General features: G+C 33.3%; 1 protein-coding gene and 1 long non-coding RNA gene across 2 annotated transcripts; both read right to left on the bottom strand.

The window, feature by feature from the left end:
• Positions 1-584: 584 nt before the first annotated feature.
• LOC134248131 (uncharacterized) lies at positions 585-8123 on the bottom strand. The gene is made up of 3 exons (XR_009987984.1): positions 7955-8123; positions 2287-2406; positions 585-752 (listed from the first exon to the last, which is right to left on the bottom strand). It is a non-coding gene; the product is annotated as an uncharacterized LOC134248131 (long non-coding RNA).
• A 111-nt stretch (positions 8124-8234) lies between these two features.
• Positions 8235-19595, bottom strand: LOC134248134 (mucin-5AC-like). The gene is made up of 20 exons (XM_062730547.1): positions 19532-19595; positions 16430-16489; positions 15560-15733; positions 13745-14035; positions 13186-13233; positions 12957-13028; positions 12642-12710; positions 12250-12291; positions 12051-12137; positions 11617-11688; positions 11041-11118; positions 10714-10752; positions 10506-10550; positions 10353-10427; positions 10012-10092; positions 9733-9783; positions 9546-9620; positions 9063-9143; positions 8726-8767; positions 8235-8518 (listed from the first exon to the last, which is right to left on the bottom strand). Coding segments are annotated over exons 1-20 (1767 nt in total). The 5' UTR covers positions 19533-19595.
• Positions 19596-19609: the final 14 nt, after the last annotated feature.

Raw genomic sequence — 19609 nt, 5'->3', positions numbered from 1 at the left:
GATGTTAATTTTGAAATAGTGGTTAAAATATGTGATTTTCAGGCGAAAAATGGTATAAATTTTATCTAGACTTATTTGACATTCTTCATTTTTTGGCAAAGTTTGTTGAAGTAAGGTGTAAAACTTGTTCTAAAAATATAAATTAAGACCTATATTAAATATTCATAGCAATGTCATAACGGAAAATATTCTCTGAGTAAAAGTATGTGAGGCTTAAGTTCCAAGATATTAAATTAAATAAATGTGCAGATTTGCAGAATTATCTGCTAAATATCCTTCCACCACAAGAAATAGTCCCTCTAAAATCTTGCTTCTTTGTAGCTTTTTGAGTACTTTTTTCATTGAATGTTAAAACATTAACATTACTGAATTTAAATATGTTATAAAAATCAATTTTAATAAATAGTTTTGAAGCAAGATGATCTGAGTGAACTTTTCCAAAAAGCTGACGAGTGACATACCTTAAATACTTCCTATTAAAAGTTGGGTTTTTACACTGCTAGAGACTTGTGAAAAATTCCAAGTTTCTTTTATCAAAAACATTGGAATTCATCAAATTAATGGAAATTTGGCAATAAGGTCTTTATTGTTCATTAAGTTTCACAAATGTTTACATCATGTCAATACACACTATTCTTCTAATATGTTATAGTATAGTAGTTTGACGATGTATTTGCAAAGCTCTCTAAATGATTGGAATGTCGAGAAAACTCCAGGATTTCAAATTTACCACCACACTCCTGGGCAGCAATCTAAAATGAATAATGATACCAATCATATAATCATTTACATGTATTCGTCGTATACCCATGTCATCTATGATATTGATTAATAGATTGATATGACATGTTAAGGACTTTCTTTTATGGTAGTACATAAAGTAATTCATGACACTTACGAGGTTTGTCCCAAAAAGTCGTAGACAATGTTCATAACTTTGTAAACATTCAACCAATACTAACCAAATTTTGCATAGATATAATATATCGAAAGTTTCTTGAAATAATGAATTCTTAAATATATATTTTTCATATTAATGATATTATGGCGTTTTATAGGAAGTCCGACATGGTCTGTCGGTGTACGAAAAAAATCCGGAAATATTGACTCATATAGTTATTACATATGTATATGTTTCTTTCGTACTATATAAAACATCAAACTCAAATTTATATCGGTGAATCCAGAATCAAAATCTAAATAAAATAAAAATTTTCATATAAATAGCATCAGAGGCAGAGGATTGGTGTCGTGATTTTCGAAGTGTTGTTGGAATTGAATTTGTTGAAAATGACGCCGTCAAACGTTATGAGCCAAGATCGACGTCAAACGTTGTGTTTTTTTCTGTAGCATATGTAAGGCGATCTTTTGACTTAATTTCGACTGAAATATAAATCTAATTTTAAAAAAAATGACAGTAATGAATTTAATCGAGTCCTTTCAGCAAAAGTGTTCTTTTTTACTTTTAAAAAAATCAGATGCTTAAGATACGCGTATTAAACACATGAGGCAGGCATTAAAAATTGATCATGACGTTATAAGAGACGTAAATTACGCTTGCTTTCGTACGCCGATGTACATTTGTATGGTTTCTTTATTTTAACCTCATTTTCTTTCTGAATGTGATATCGTCATGAAATCTGAAATATTTAGGTTTGTCTCCCAAGTGATTCAATATCCAAAAAGAATCTTCTTTTAAGAATTTCCAAGACATGACAGACCCTAAGAAATGAAATGGTAAATCAAGGGCAAAAAATCTCGACGCAAATCTAGTATCTACACAATGATCTTTTAAAACCACAATCTGTTGTTCGTTTGAATATTGACTGACATTCTTCATACACACCAATAAATTATTTTCAAACTAAAAGGACTGCGGATTCCTCAGTTTGCTCAACCGTGACAAGAGTACATTATGGGTGTGTTCGATCGACAGGGCATAGATACTCCTTCACGGCAAACGATTTCACCTCTGATGTTTTCAGAAATCCTTGTTTGTTTTTATCAAATCTTGTATCGCTTCATAATTTTTTGAAAAAATATTGTTGGTTTAATTCCTATTTCATGCCCAAAAAATATTAATATAAATTAACATCAGATCAAATTACAAACAGATTGCATCAAAGTGTATGCACAAATTTGTTTCGCAGATATTCTATATTTTTGTTGGGTTATTCCTATTCCTTTTTTTTTTTTTAATAAAAGTTGTCATGGAAAGCAAAATTAATGGTAATATATATCAAACCTGATAGAAATCTACGGAGGTGATTTTAACTTTGTACATACTTTTATAAATTTATCGGTACAGCCCAAGAATATTCCTGCAAGTCCATCTATAGGGTAGCTAGAGGAACTAAAAGTTGCTACTGGTGTATAAAGCATAAGGGTGTCACATGCATCAACTACCTACAAAACAAAATTATTTGTCTGATTTCAATAGTTTTCAGATTTTCAAAAAAGCAAGAGGCCCGTGGGCCACATCGCTCACCAGAGCACTGTGGCTAGGAGAAAAAACAAAAACAAATCCAGTTTTGAAAAGCTTAAATGCATGTTGTCCCAACCTACCTCTAAAAGGCAGAAGGGAGGATGATTTGAATTAACTTGAATCTGTAAAGGATTCTTACATATTTCTTTGACTTAGTGTGACTTTCTTCCCCTAAAGTTTGAATTTTCATTTTTGCCCCACACTACCCCTGGGGTCATGATTTGAACAAACTTGAATCTACACTACCTGAGGATGCTTCCTTATAAATATGATCAATCATGGTTTTGTTGTTCTTGAGAAGATTTTAAAAAGATTTTTCCTAATTCATATATTTTTATGTAAAACTTAAGTCGTCCATTGTGACCCCGCCCTACCCCCCGAGGTCATGATTTGAACACACTTGAATCTACACCACCTGAAGGTGCTTCCTTTTGAAAAGGACCAAACTTAAATCTACACTACCTGGGGATGCTTCCATATTAGTTTTATCTCTCCCTAACTAGTGGTTCTTGAGAAGATTTTTAAAACATGCTACCAAAATTTCACTATTTCTTGGCCCTTTATTTGAGCAAATTTGAACCCCCTCCATCCAAGGATGCTTTGTGGCAAGTTTGGTTGAAATTGGCACAGTGGTTCTGGAGAAGAAGTCGAAATGTGAAAAGTTTACAGACGGAGAGACGGACAAGATAAATTGTGATCAGAATAGCTCACTTCCGCTTTCAGCTCACGTGAGCTAAAGTATTTACCAGTTGTGTCAATTGTGTATTTCACGATAAAAATGCTTAGGCAAAGTGAAATTAGATAATTTCGATTGCATGGTGAACTGTTTTACTTTCACTAAAAATATGGCAGAAAGAAAATCAGATACTTGTTTGCTTTACTAAACACGGAAAAATAACATAGGGCATACACTAATGTCAATCCTGTCCTACATATTGCTATGATTGTTTATGCATATGTAAATAATGTGTATGTGTAAATGATATTAATATCTAAGGTTGGAAGGCATATTAATTTTTTTACTAGTTACATGTATCTAAATAAGATAAATTATTGTAAAAAAAATACATGGTATCATCACTTCAAGAACATATCCTTTGGCAGTGACAAACTGTATTTTTGCAAGATTTACAAAGTTTTTGTGTTGTGTATTTCATCAATATATTTCTGCAATATATTTTATGATAATATATTTTTTATCTTTCTTAATAAATCTTTCAAGTACACTGCATTTTATACAAACTGATAAGTATAAAATATATCAGCATATATTTGTCAATATCTTAAAAGGAACTGTACATCTCAAACATTTTAAAACTTCACGATTTAGATTCAGCAGAAATTATGAAATTAATTTTTGCTGTAGTCTTACTGAACCATTCATGCCTAGAATGTGCAACTCAGACAAAAAATAATGACAATACTAGATGCGATCTCGTTGCGAGCAACGAGTAGGTCTTCCGTCCGATATCTCGTTGAATACGACCTGTGTTGGGATAACTCCATTAATAGGATAAAATGTTAAAAGGCACAAGAATTCTTCTTAATCACGAAAGTGGACCATTCCGATTACCTACACTTTCATGAAAAAGGTGGTTTGTTTCACCAAAAAAATTCCTCGATCGTCCTACGTGGGTCTAGGAATAAGATTCCATTATGTTCAATAACTTGCATTGAGAAAAAAAAAATTATATAGGTTAATTAAACGGTTTTTAAAAATAATTATCTTTTACAAAAATGTTTTCTTATTGTAACAGTTGTCCTTTCTATTAGTTTAATATAACACAAGTGTGCATGGGAAACCAGTGGTCACGTTTCGTTCTTAATATATATATTGTTTCTTTAAAAATTATTAATTATAACTATGATTTAAGTTATGTGTTTCCGTGATGCAAAACAAAAAATAGTAGATATTGTACTCAATTTGCACATTAATTCTTTTCTATTTCTACTTTGAGAACCAACCAAAACCAATTAAAGAAGACTTGTAAGGAGACATTGGATTATAAATGAAGTTTGACGCAGAATTGCAACGAACCTACGACGTGACAATACAAGTATCCTTACACATTTCATTGTTCCTTATGTTACTTTCGTTCAAGCAAACGCTCGGCTGCCTCTGTAAACCCCTATTGCGAAATGTCGGAATTGACAAAGACCGCCGCCATTTTGATCCCGCTTCATATTTTTGAATGTTAATATCTCGAGTTTGAATTTATCAATTTACAAACAAATTATATATTCAGCCTAATGAGATATGTTTCTATCAGCCATACTAATATAATTTGAAAATATTGAAAAACAAAAAAGTTGAAAAATTCGACTTTTTAAATTTGCATGCCGTTACAACAGGAAGTAGAGACGACGTACAAAAGATCATGTCTTGAATAATACTTATCATGATCTATAATCCCTGAAAGTTTCACAATGATATCTTTTACCGTTCTTGAGATTATTCGCGAACCAAATGTCATTTTAAAATAAGAAAATTGTTACTAACTTTGCACCAGAAAGGAATTTTCAAAAAATCTCTTGGATTTAACTAGTGCTAATTGTAACGGGAACCGTTACAGATGTTCCCCAAACGCTCCCCAACTCCCTTTTAGTGCCATATTCCCTGTAATATACTATATAGGAAAGCATTCAGTCCAAAAGTATTAAAAATCACTCATACAAGTGTATTTCTTATTTCATTCGTTCCAAATGCACGCACGTGCGTGCACGTGCATGATGACCATACCTTCTTGTAGGAGTCCCTTATATTTATCTATGTTCTGAATCCCATCCTGTTTGGTTGAAAAACAAGGGAGTTATAGCCATTTCAAGTTTCAGCCAATCAGATTGCAGCACACGTGCATGCGCGTGATTTCATGATTGTTATTCTATATCGCATTGTAGGATATCCTAATGAATGACTATGTTTTAAATTTTAAAGCATTTCGTCAAAAAACAAAGGAGATATAGTCATTTAAAGTTTCAGCCAATCAGATCGCAGCACACGTGCATGCGCGTAATTTCTTGAAAGTTTTTGTATATCATATTGCAGGACATCCTAATGTATGATTATGTTTTAAATTTCAAAGCATTTCGTCAAAAAACATAGGCGATATAGTCATTTAAAGTGTCAGCCAATCAGATTGCAGCACACGTGCATGCACGTGATTTCATGAAATTTTTTCTATATAATATTGAAGGATATCCTAATTCAAGACTATCTTTTAAATTTCAAAGCATTTCGTCAAAAAACAGAGAAGATACTGAGATTTTTGTTTCAGCCAATCAGAGCGAAGCGCACGTGCATGCGCGTGAGTTCGTGCTAATTTGACAGTGTCACATTATCTACACTATTAATATATCTTTATATAATGAGTTTCAAATCATTTCATTCAAAAATGTAAAAGTTATACATATGTAGCTATATTAAGCATTTAAGTCATTTCACGTGTTGCACGCGCACGCACGTGCAGGCGTATGCGCGCAAAATGACCTTCGTTCCGCACACCTACACTACACACCCATTAACCCTAAAAAGGTTTTAGGTCAGTTGGGTGAACAGTTTCTGAGAACACTTCCGGACAAAAAAGTACCGGAGAACAAATAAGAAAAAAAAGAATAATAATAATAATAATAATAATAATAAGAAACCGAGTAAAAACAATATGTTCCCAAACTCCGTTTGGGGAACATAATAACGGCAGATAACAACACATTGTTCCTGCAAATTTCATGAAAATCCATCTAGTTGTCTTCGAGAAATCGCGTGCACAAAATTTGATGGTCAGAAAAACAATAAAAATAATGAGCTCAAGAGAGCTTCGACGCCTTTTGCGCTAGAAAAATATAAACTCAAAAAAGCAATTCAGATATCCTTCCTCTACCATAACTGAAAATCTCGAGTCAATATCTTCATTCGTTTTTCAGTGATTGCCAGGACAAGCTGACCCTCTGAAAATCAGTAAATCGCCCATATCTCACGACCGGAAGTGACGACGTACATATAAAAAATTTCCAATAAGGTTCAGACCAATATCTATCAGATCTGAAAGTTTCGTGAAAATCGACCGAGGCGTTTTCGAAAACTCGCGTGCACAAAATCGGTAAGAAAAAAAAAGAATAATAACTAGAGCAAAGCTCGTTGCAAAGCAACGAATAGGTCTTCCGTCCTGTTTGACCGGAAGTAGATTTTATTTTTAACAATAATGAGAAATAACGCCCCCAAATAGCCTGAATCCTCTAAAGATCTGTTAATTAATGCAAAATAAGCTATTTTTTGCTACTTCCGGTGTGACCGGAAGCGACGACGATGGACGGAAAATAAATTTTTATGCTCCCAGAGACATTTGTTACCCAAAAACTTCTCAAGAACTGCAAAAATACGCGTTTTCCGACTACTTCCGGTTTGGCCGGAAGTGACGTCGCTTGACAAATTTTGACGACGCCAATGTATTGAGCTTGACATTTTGAACAACTTTGCTTCTTTGATGTATTACAAATTCTATATAGATTTTGAGATATAAAGAAAAAACTTTCGGCCCCTCTAGGCCCCTCATTTTAGGGGCCAGCCCTTTTTTCGAGATATCATTTGAAAGGTCTTGGAATTCTACACTTCTTTTATTCTATATGTCCTCACAAAATATTTCTAGGTAAAAAGATATCTTAGAAAAGGTGTCAAAATTTTTTAAATTCGCGAAACGTCTATTTTCGGGCCATAGCGAGCGCCGACGTGCGGCACTTCCGATAAAAATGAATTACGTTATACATATCTATAGACTTTGGTCTATCATACCTGAAAGTTTCATGTTTCTATCTAGAGCCATTTGTTAGAAAGTCTGCGGACAACCTGACCCTTCAAAAATCGTGAAATCGACAATTTCTCCGAACCGGAAGTGACGTCATCAAATCGGAAAAAAATGCATAAGGTTCAAGTAATGTTACATAAGTCCTGAAAGTTTCATGGAAATCCATCGAGCCATTTTCGAGAAATCGCGTGCACAAAATCGGTAAGAAAAAAAAGAATAATAAAAGTGGAAAAGAAACCTAAGAATAACAAGAAGGTCTTCCGCTGAAGACGGAAGACCTTAATAATAATAATAGGGAAAAAGAAACCGAACGAAAACAATAAGGTCTTCCGTTGGAGACGAAAGACCTTAATAACAAAAAGCAATGTATATAACATGAAGCTTCGATCAGGTCAAACTTACTCGACAAGAACAAATACCAATTAGTAGTCTGATATGGCTTAAAACAGTGGAATAAACAATATCATAAATCGTATTATGACGTCAGCTAAGGCTTTTGAGAGAAATCGAATGCAAGTTAATGCCATGCTACATATGTAAAATTTGATAACATGAAGAAAACTACTGAATATTTTATAATTGCTAAACATTTCCAACAAATAAAAAGAATAACGAAGAGAAGGGACACGTAAATAAAGAAAGCAGACACTTTGAAGAAATAAAAATTTACCTTTGTTCCTGGTTTCCAGAGTTTTGAACTCGGAACAGAGCTACATAAATCCCTTACAATTAAATTAGACGTGGATATGTGATTGGAACAGTCGCTATTGAATTCTGGGTAAAGCTGCTGGTATTTGGCCAGTTCAGTGACTGTTTTGATTTTAGAACACTCGGTAGCTTGACCTTTTTCAACGAAGAAAAGGAAACAGAATTAAAAAGCACATTAATTACATTCGGTAACCTCATGAAAAGAAAGTGGAGAAAGTAGTTGACTCTCAACATGTTGTCGATTACGTGTCTATTAACCTGCCTGTAGTTGTCCCTGGTGATGTTGAGTTGGAAGGTGTTAATGTTGTATTGGTTGTATTATTGATTGTAGTTGTTTGTAGAGGGTTTGTAGTAGAATTCACGTTAGTTATTGTTATAGTTGGTACTGTGATTGTGTTCATGGTGGCATTAGTTGTCGGTGGAAGAGTTGTGTTTGTTACTGCTTGTGCTGTTGTGGTTGTTGTCGTGTTTATTGTTGGTGATTGGGTTGTAGTTGTTGATTGTGTTGTTGGTTTTGTTGTCATTTCTGTTAACAACATTCAGAAACATACACTAATTCTTGAAAAAAAAATTAATTACAGAATTCAAAATTAATTTTACAATATTTTCAGGTGTGATGTTACATGTAAGTTATACGTATTGAAACACCAGTTAAAATCATATACATGTACAATAATATTAAGTTTCATTCCTGGAAATAAATTCTTCCAAAATTAAAAAAAAAATACTTCACCTGCATGACATGAACATGGATCTCCTTGTTGATATACGGCACCTGAAGTAACGTAAATGCTGAACAATCAGTACCTAGTATTTAATTACCTATGTTTAAAAAAATTGGAATGTCCTGATCAATGTACTAGGAATGATTGGATATCATCTAGAAATCTTCCGAATAAATGAACTGAAGTATCAGCTTATCTTTTCTCAACATAAACACACAATTTCTCAATATTGAAAAGGAATTCTCTTCCAATGGAATTAATTTTTCTTCCGTATTTGCTGAACTATTTTTAAAGTACTGAGGAGACGTTTTCTAAGAATAACTATATTTAAATGGTTTGAGTTACCATATAAATGATGAATAAGGTTCTCCACACAACGTTCGCCATCATGGTTGTTTTGTAGAATATCGTTAAGTTCCCGCCAAACTATACAATTAAATCGTATTCTTCAATTCAGACAATTGCAGTAATGAAACAAATTAATCTCAAGTTAAATTTTTTTGTCAAAATCTTAAGAAATTTCAATAATTTATATTGAAAAGATAATTATTCTTCTGGGTTAATCATGTATCCGTGGTAAGATGTATTCCAATTTTCAAGTGTACTTAGTATTGCATGATAATAGTAATCTTCCGTGATGTTCAGCAACATCACATTATGAAAATTTGCGTAAGGAATCGTTTAAATAATTGATTCAAATCCGACAGTGTATTGTGTCATAAATATTCATGACTGATTAATATCTGATAATAAACGTTTTCATAGGATTATAATTTTTCCCGAACCAGACTATTACTAGCAGATCTAGTTTTAACAGAATTAAATTACCAGATGCGTGCGATTGGCAGCGCTGGGGAGCTGGTTGAACAAAATTCATATGATCCAGTAGATGGGATATAGCACCTAAAACAATATAAAAAAAGCTTTAAACCAGACTTAAAACGATAAATTTGCAAGTAATTCATTAATATGTTTGAGTGTTGGTAGTAAAACATAAAGTAATGTGCCTACAGACCTCTGTATGCAGAGCTTTGAGTATTCCTCGAACAAGACAAGGCTGTGTTATCTGAAATCGATATAATTAAAAAGTATATACCTGACGAATCCATATACATTTATAAGCAAACAATTTTAATTGGTTTACAATCTATTTTCATATCATGAAGCATATTAAATAAAAAAAAATTACCGAGGAATAGTTAATACATATTGTATTCGGGCCTTCTGTGCACATGGCACAAATAGGACTAAATAAGTAGCTACATACGTAATGTATATCGATTTAGGATCCTACCTTGAGTTCCATAGTCATTATAGTGTAAATCGAACGATTTCGTGCAAGTACATTTATCATCAGAACTGGAAGGATAGAGTGCTGCAAAAAGTTGAAAAAAAATGTATTATCAACATTTGGGAACAGTGGATAACGAGTAAAAATTAGCATTTAGAGGGTTTCAAAAACTTAAATCTTATAATTTTAAATCTACAATTCAGACTGAATAAAACAATTATATATATTTATAGATCATAGAGTATTTTCTATAGAACATATATCTGAATGACCTTATTTATTCATGAAAAAAAACAATCCAAAAAGTAATTTTATTTGATAGTGACGAACAAACAAATAAATACCTGCCATCTTCTGTATCAGTTGTTTCCTGTTCAATCCCTCTGGATATTTATCTTCATAATAAAGGAATGACCATACTAAAGAAAAGAATAAATATGTACTAATATAAAATGTCATTCATGCCCACCCAGATAATCACACACAGATTTACTTACATGTGTGTTCACTTAGACATTCTCCCTTCTTGTAAGCCTCGTATTCTAGGGGGAAAAATACATGCATGTTCATAAAATTTGCAAGGATTATGTTTCATTAGAATAAGTTATGCACTGAGTATTGATTATACTTTTGACTGGAGATTCTATAAATATATAAAGAGTATTATAAGGGATAAAAATGAGACGGACGGAAAATAAAACTCACTTTCACTTTGGGACAGTTGATGGTTTGTAGACTGTGTAGCTAGTTATGAAAAAAAAATCATTTAAAACAGATCTTATATTCTTATACTCAACTGATACCCACTGAAAATGTAGAATCATGCATCTCTATCTATTAGTTGTGCAATTAAAAATACGATATGATATTTTGCAAAATCACATTAAGTATCATCGTCTCAAGCCACGGTCCGGAGTCCGCATATAGCTCTCTCCTACCAGAATGGGAGAGGATCGTACATTTTGGCCTGGTTTGCGACGACGATTAAGTATTTGTTGTTCAAAAACATTGCTGGGGCATTAAAAGACATACACGTACTCTGAGACTGTGTAGTTCCAGTTGACTGGCAAGCATTTTGGCAGCTTGGTTCATGGTTATAAAAATAGGCAACTGCAAATTAAAGAAAATAATAATGTTTTCTACTCTTATAATCAAAATGCTAGTAAACATTTCAACAGCTTTAAAAACTTTAAAAACAGAATTATAAGGCCATCTTTAAACTAATGTTTGCTTGCTTCTTCCGATTCAGGGTAAAATTATTTGGTCGGAAGGTAGATGAGTAAATTTTTTTTCCCAAAAAAAATTTCAACATATTTTTGGTAGGATGAGAGGAATAAAATGAAAAAAATATCATGGCCTGGAATATAAAGAAAATTTTTGAGTCGGGCCATTTAAAGTCAATTGGGAGAGGGCTACCAAACGATTTTTAAAAAGATGGCCTGACTTAATCGTGTTTTTATCAGATCGATTCAGTAGTCTGATACCAGTGCATTGTGAAATAAATAGAAAAAAAACAAGCAAAATATATTTGTATTTAAGATAGTTGCAATGTATTTCGATTAAACATTATTTTAAAAAATTTAAGATCGACAAATTAATGGTTCATACCATCCATTTGATAGACAAAATCAACAAAGCATTCTGTGCCATCATTCAGTAAACGGAGTAGATCTTTCCAGACTGTACAAAAGATATACAGTAATATAAACTTTAGAAACAATACAGCTGTATATCCACTTAGATTTTAAATTGTTTTAATTTATAAGTATTCAATGGATTAAAAACAAATATATTCAACGTTCATCCGTCAAACACATCTAGTACTAAGAAATAGATTAATTTATCTGTAGCCTCATTTTAAATACACAAGCGGGGATGTTTGTTTCAATAAAGCAGGAGTATATTCTCTGAAAATTCTTCATTGGATGGCTCTTCTATTTTGCTGCTTAACATATATTTTCCAAGCAGATAGGCATAAAAATATTTGAAATTTAAGAACATGCAAGAAAAATCAATACTAATTTAATCCCCTAATTACAAACCTTTATTTCGACTATGACAATTTACTGTTGTCACTTTACTTTCGCCAGAATGTTGAGGTTGGTCAGTCAAGTATGTGTTCATTACCTCTAAATAAAGTTTTAAAAATATATCTTTGAGAACATCGCGAAAAGAATGTATTAAAAATACACAATAAATACATAACTGATATATATGTATATATATTATCTGTCCACTAACCTTGAAAGATTTGGTTATTCCTACACGTATAGTAATGCGTATCTATCGATAAAAATGAATAAAACCAAAGCATGGTATTATGACAGTGATTAAAAAGCATTCTTGTTTAAAAAAAAACAAAATATACGTTCAGTGACCCATATTATGATTACAGAATCTTTTTAAAGGCAATTTATACATGAAATGGTAAATACGAACAGTATTCAAGCTCAAGTCAATTTAACAGTACAAATTTTGGAGAAAAGCAAACATCGACCTAAAACCAGCAGATGTGGGATCAAGTGCCATGGAGGAGTTTAGTATCCCCTGCCAACTGACCAGTAATTTAATAAAGACAGATTTCCCTGTATATTGTATGATCAATGTGACATATACATATGAACTATACTCACTACTGCTATCCCCGCGATACGGATATGATATTTGGGTGCCAGAACATCCACAGCTGGGTAAACTAAGACCTGTGAAGCAAAGCATGATGGCATAATGATGACACAACATCGAACAAATTTATATTACTGCCTAATTAGATTTTATCTTATAGCTACATGTAGGTTATTTATTTAATGAACGGATTTAATGTAAAAAAAAACCAGCAACAATAAAAGTGAATGAACCTTTCAGCATAAAAACTTTACATGACAACTTTTAACACTTTAGTTTACAAACAATTTTCGAATTCATTTAAACAAATATAAACTACTTACTCGCCATCACATGAACTAAAGTTGAAAGACAACTGAGATCAACTTTCCGCAGATAATCCAGTTTTGTAAAAACTACAAAATAAGTTTTCAAACTATATAAATGCATGGTTTTGAGTAAATTTGGTTGAATTCAAGATTAGAATTCCTATTTAACTCATAAAATGTATATAGAGAGTTTTAAAAATACAAAACGACAACGATGGTTTTCTTGAAACGATTATCTCCTTACCATAATATGGTGAAAAGCAATTTTCTGTCCTTGCGTTGTCAAAAATATCTGAAAATATTAAAACACAATAATAAATTGATTTTTACCCAAATGGTATAAACTTTCTGAAATTCAAACCTGGAAATATTAGTTAAAGGCATCTCCTTTTTCAATACAGCAATTTTGACAACATATTACTTTTTGTTGCTAAAAAAATATATGCAAGAAAAAGATATATTGATTTAAAAATTCTCAAAAATTCTTTTTTGGTACTTTTTTTTAAATGTTGAATTTAAAAAAATTAAATGTATCTAATCCACTACTTCTTGTTTACAAATACCTCATACGACATCAATATTTTGTTCTAAAAGTATCTCTGATAACTATTGTGCCTACATTTTATTCATTTTCATGTTTGATGTATGCATTTTGTATTTCATACATTTACGATAAAATTTCATGAATATCCTGAAATAAATCCAACATCTTTGATATTTGGCAGGAGGAATTAAGAAGTGCCTTTTCTTTAAAAATATTTGCTCTTCATTTTACTTATACGTGTAATGATATTTATATAAACCTCTATAATATGAATGACTTCTGTAACATGTGTCGTTGTCGTGTACAGGTGTGGTTGTTGTCGCTGCTGTCGTCGTTGTTGTCGTCGCCGTTGTTATTGTCGTCGTTGCTGTAGTCGTTGGTGTTGTTGTCGCTGTTGTTGGTGTTGTTGTCGCTGTTGGTGTTGTTGTCGTCGTTGTTGGTGTTGTCGTTGTTGTGGGGGTCGTGGTGGTAGTCTTAATCGTTGTTTTGTGAGTATGGAAATCACTCCAGGAAACATAAACTGCTTCACCACGCAAAGCATGATCACAATCTGCAATTGAGAAATCAGTGAAAACAATGAAAATTACATAGATTAGTTAAGCCTTAGATAATATTTAAGTGTACCATTTTTTAAGGCATATCAATACAGTTTTGAGTCATGTCCAAGATATCAAGTGTTCATTCGGAAAAATAACAAGAGGCACGGACCTTATGTTTCAACCGAGTATCATTCAGCAACTTTCCAACAATTGAATTTGGTTCTTGTTTTAAACCAGAGGCGAAATTCACATTTTTGAACGAGGCACCATTGCTTACCATAACTATACACTTAGTAGCATGCTAACTTTGGTTACTTAATACCCAGAGGTAGATCAGAGAACAAAGAAAAAATGCATTGCCCGGGAGCAAAGGAAAAGATTTTCAAAGAATCCATTGCATTTACAATTTATAATCATGAGAGCCCCGCAATTATGGAAAAGGCAATATTGCTCATCATAACCACATTCTTGGTTATTTATTTAATACCAAGATAAGAGGAGGAGATTTTCGAAGAATTAATGTATTTTCACTATATAATCAATAGACATCCCCCCCCCCCTTACACCAGAACCCAAGACCCAGGGGTCACCTAAGTTTGAAAAAGGCACTCTTGCTCACAAAACTATTTAGTTAGTTTATTTAATACCCAGGAGCAGAGAAGATTTTCAAAGAAATAATGCATTTTCACTATATACTACTAATTAAAAGAGCCACACCCCAACACCCGAACCCCTGACTCTGGGGCCATGAATTTCACAATTTTTGATGAGGCACTCTTGCTCATCATAATTATGTACTTAGTTTATCTATTACCCAGGACTAGAGAAGATTTAAAAAGAAATAATGCGCTTTCACTTTATGATCTACATGTTTTTTGCCCCGCCCTAACACCAGAACCCCTGACCCTTGGGCCATGAATTTCACAATTTTGGAAGAGGGCTCACTGCTATTACAATCATGCCAACAGTTTGACTGCTTGATGTCCAGGAGTAAAGAAGATTTTTTAAGATTGCATTACTTTTGGTGGTTTAAGCCAAACCCCTCAGGCCCCAGGGGACAGGGACCCTGAAATTCACAATGTTTGTTTCCAATCACTCTTAGATGCTATATGTCAAAATTGGTTGAAATTGGTTTCAGAGAAGAAGTTAAAAATGTTCAAATGTTAACGCACGGCGAACGCCGACGGACGGTCACCTGAATGACTCGGGTGACCTAAAAATCGAATTCCCAAAGCACTGTGATAAAAATGACTCTCTTCGGTTTTTTGACAATTTAATGCAAGAAAAGGAAAATCGTAAAGCAGTGGTAAGTGTTGAAACACAAATGGGGACAGAGTTTTAGATGCAATTAGATAGGGAAAGTCTTTAAGTTTTACCCTTCGGACTGAAGTAAAAAATGAGGTTAACTTTGAGGTGCCAATACGTAGGAAAATTTCCTTCGTGACTTCTCAAGAGGAAAGGGTCAAGATGGTCCCGGCAGGTATTCTTTGTTATAAACTCCTCATTAAATTAATTTTGTAGAATTTACTACTAACCTGTTCTGTGTTCCGTTTTTACGTGGCTTGGTTTCCTCTCCAAATAGCATGTAGCTGGATTTACGTATTCGCCCGCAGGACAAGCCCGGAGTAAATAGCGATGATTGACGATCTCAACATAGCACCTGACGTCGCGGTATGGACGCCAGTTTGTGAAGCAGCGGGCATCTGTCGCTAAATTATAATCACAGTTATCGAAAATAGAAAAGGTCATACGTATATCAACCTCGACACATACTCATTGAAAAAAATCACGCGGAAAAAAAACGCTACAAAACTGACGAAAGTTTTAAGGAGAAGCTAGTCTTTCGCTAAGTTTGTAGGATTACTGGCAGTTTCCAAGCATTTTGTTCGCTAAACTATATAAAAACATCAGAGTTATCCTCTCAAACTTGGATAGCATGACGCTATCAGTGGCTATTCCTAGTTGATTAAACTATCTTCCTCCATTCTAGTTGATTTTGTTCTCCTCCAGATTTTCTTTTTTCTTCCCTTAATCTTCAGATCTGCATTTTCCATATGGTATGTATTGTTAGTTTATGTAAAATGATTTTTTATTATGATATATACATCTTAAAGATCGCGGAGTGAGAATCTGATCCTTATGCGGCGGGTTCGAATCCACTGCTGGACGTTAAGATCGGTTCTTCGGATGAGAATGTTTATACATAAGATCGGTTCTTCGGATGAGAATGTTTATACCAGAAGATGCTGGCACGAAAAAAGATCCCTCACTGCATAATGGACCTGAGTGCCAAGAAATGAAATATTTGCAGTCCTCCACCGGCAAATAGTGGTGTCTCTATATGAATGAAAATTCTCGAGAGGGATATTAAGCAACAAACTTTAAAAAATGTTTTAAATACATACGAGCTATGCACAGCAGAAAAATGGTCAGTACCAACACACTGGGTACCAAGATTGGTCTCACTAAGTAAAAAAAAAAGAAATTCTTGTTGAAAGAGAAGCAATTTTTTAAATCTTAAAATTGGATGGCCTTATATATGTAGCATTTTTTTTCTAAAATAAACAGCAAACTCGGGAGGTCTAAAACTGATTCAGTCAACAGACAAAGGATGATGTTATACCTTTAAAAATTTGTTCCTATACAAAGGATCACTTCATTATAGGGATCTGACCTATAGGACCGGGCTTGGTTTTATTCTCTACAAAAAGCTTGTTGATATCCGTTCTGATTAATAACATTAGGCTGAATACATATAACAATTTGTTTTTCCTAAATCTTTATTTCAGTGAGGCGAGATAGGAGGAACCCTTTTTATTGGTTTTCTGAGTTTGTTATCTCCAAATGTAATAATTGATATTTGTCTTTACTTCTCATTGTGCATAAAGGTAATGTCTACTGTCTCTGAAATTCTATTCTTTATGTCTAGGCTATTTATCCGTGGATATAATAAAAACTTGTCATTAATGTGTGCAAATTATAAAGGCCTAAATGAAATCCAAGGGAGTGCATTTACTGAAATATGTAGCCAAAATCAATGTGATTAAATTCTAAGGAATATATACATTGAAATTCATCGCAGCTCAATGCTGCCAAGAATGCCCGTATTGAGTAACACACAGTGAGTTATTCTTGTCCTCGGAGAAAGTGTGCTTATGCTGAGGTTCGTTCCACCTGACTGACAACTGTACACTGGGTTGCTACGATTTGATATCTCTTTAGTGTTTCTTATATCAAGAATGGGCATGCATAAGGGATAGAAAATTGAAGGAAAAATACACAAGTCTATAAAGAAAATTAAAATAGTCTTTGAAAAGGCGAAATCTAAAACTTTATAAGTGTTGTACCAGGTGGATTCGAACCCCCCGACTTTAAAAAGAGAGTATCCAAAGTATAAAAGACAGCGTATATATCAAATGAGCTAGTCTGATTATAAGGACGATTGGCATAAATTTAAAGCAGATTATGAAAATCTGGTTTCCTTATTTTTTGTAGGGTTTTTGTGAATTTCGACCCCAGGGCAGGGGTGCCCCTAAATAAATCTTATCTTAAATTATTCCTTACATCCTAACCTATCAAAATATCACAATTTTATTTAGGGGCAGGCCTGCCCTGATGGACTTCAAGGCCAAAATTCATGCAAAAATCAACGCTTTAAAGGACAAAATGGTGTTTCGATCAACTTTGGAGGTTTCTTGTAAAGTTGTAAATAATAAATTTTAGGTATAAAATACAAATTTAAAAAATTTAGACATATATACGGTAGAAAACAACAAATAAAGATTGATTTTTAAATGTCACTTTTTCCGGGAAAATTTTCTCTCCTATAGGTCAATTTTTTTGTTAAAGCGAATACATCCTTTCTACGAAAAAAAGTCTAACATTTCTAATGTTTTTCTGAGCGGGCATAAAAAACGATGTTGGACCGCTGAATGAGATGTTGGACCGATGAGTGAGATGTTGGACGCTTACGTCACATAATGGTCGGAGCTTAATCTCATTTTCATTCGTTGGTGTTCAAAAGTGACAGTCTTGTTGTTACATCACAAAAGACAGTACAAAATACATGTTTTAAAAAATTCATAAAATGAAAGGTATAACAAAACATTTATTGACTGATTTCTCGGGCAAATTGCGTTTTGTCGACATCTACAGCATCGGGAGCTGGACTACCGTATATACTCGCCTATAAGTCGGCTTTTTGGGAGTTAATCTCTGGTCTAAAACTGTTTGTCCGACTTATAGGCGAGCTATCAAATTAATGGTATTATATGAGTTCTGTCCTTCTGATATATAAGCTTATAAAATACAACCGACTTATAGGCGAGTATATACGGTAGGTGCTGTGGAGGTAGCAAAAAAAATCACCCCGTACCAATCTGAAACACCCGTCGTATGCTCCTTATGATCGGGAAATAACAGAACACCCGTAGACAATTCAGTGGGTAAAGGAGATTGCCTAACAGTTAGTATGAAAAACGCCCTCCAGCATGTGACCTAACGACAGATTGTACCCTTGCTGACATGGTATATTGTCGACCATAGAATTTGCAAAATGAAGACTAAATTTTAAACGAAACTTTTAATATTTTAGTCTCATAAACATGCTTTTCATTAGTCTGCCCTGTTATAGAAATCATCCGTACGTAAAATATGCTCTTGCCAATCGAATTAAGTCAGATCTTATACATATGATCTCCTATGTCCTTGACAGCTTGTTACGATTTAGTATCTTTGTCTTGCATTTACACGCCTCTACGGTGTGACGTCATGTGGAACCAATGAATATAATTGTTTTCACCTCAATAAACAATGTTACGTAAAACGCGACTGGATATTGAAAGGTCGCCGTAGTTCATTTTCCGACTATGCTCAACTCGTATTGGTCAATATTTTAATGAACTATAAAACTATATGGGAAGAAGATGCTACACTTTCGCCGAGGTTGCCACAATGATAAGTATATTTTTTATATGATAATCTATATAAAAATACAGAATGAGGTTGTTGACATGCATTTATGGACTGAATTTTAAATTTATATTTCATGGAAACAATTTCGTTGTGCCATCTTTCTTTGATATTTATACAATATCATAAACGGAATTTATACAAAGTAAGGTATAATAATATTTCATATAATGTAAGGCAAGGGGTCAAAAGTGTAACTTGATAAGGATTTACGAGTCAAATTAGATAAAGCAACTTTCTTCAAAATAACCTTGAAATGACAAACTGTTCCGAAATTCTTATATGCAAACTCTTAATATTTTCATGTATTTTTTTAAATACATATATTATTCGTTTTAAAAGATATAGCAAGTAGGGGGTAAAAAAGTCAATAAGAACTTTATGGTGACAGTTGACACAATTATCCGATGAATGCCAACATATCATTCGATCATTAGTTAACAAGTCACTCAAAATTTTAAGTCAGGCTAGGGAAAATCATTTACAGTGATTTATGAATCTAATGTAATGTCTTATAGATTAGTTTGGATACTTACTTGCTGGCCGCTCTAGTGACTTTCTGATCCTTACTGAAGATAAGCAGGCCAGGACAGGGGGACACACGTAACGGACGG

Source organism: Saccostrea cucullata, unplaced genomic scaffold (genome assembly GCF_032062105.1).
Source record: "Saccostrea cucullata isolate Sc308-1 unplaced genomic scaffold, CSIRO_AGI_Scuc_v1 ctg1910, whole genome shotgun sequence".
In the NCBI taxonomy this organism is placed as follows: Eukaryota; Metazoa; Mollusca; class Bivalvia; order Ostreida; family Ostreidae; genus Saccostrea; species Saccostrea cuccullata.
Note: the sequence above shows the minus strand (reverse complement) of the source record. Positions and strands in the feature narration are given on the sequence as shown.

Excerpts from the sequence above, each read along its gene's own strand:
- LOC134248134 (XM_062730547.1), bottom strand. Across the intron at positions 13,029-13,185 it reads TTGCTTTTCACCATATTATG|TTTTTACAAAACTGGATTAT; the intron begins GTAAGGAGATAA and ends CTTATTTTGTAG. Across the intron at positions 8,768-9,062 it reads CCTTATTCATCATTTATATG|GTGCCGTATATCAACAAGGA; the intron begins GTAACTCAAACC and ends ACGTTACTTCAG.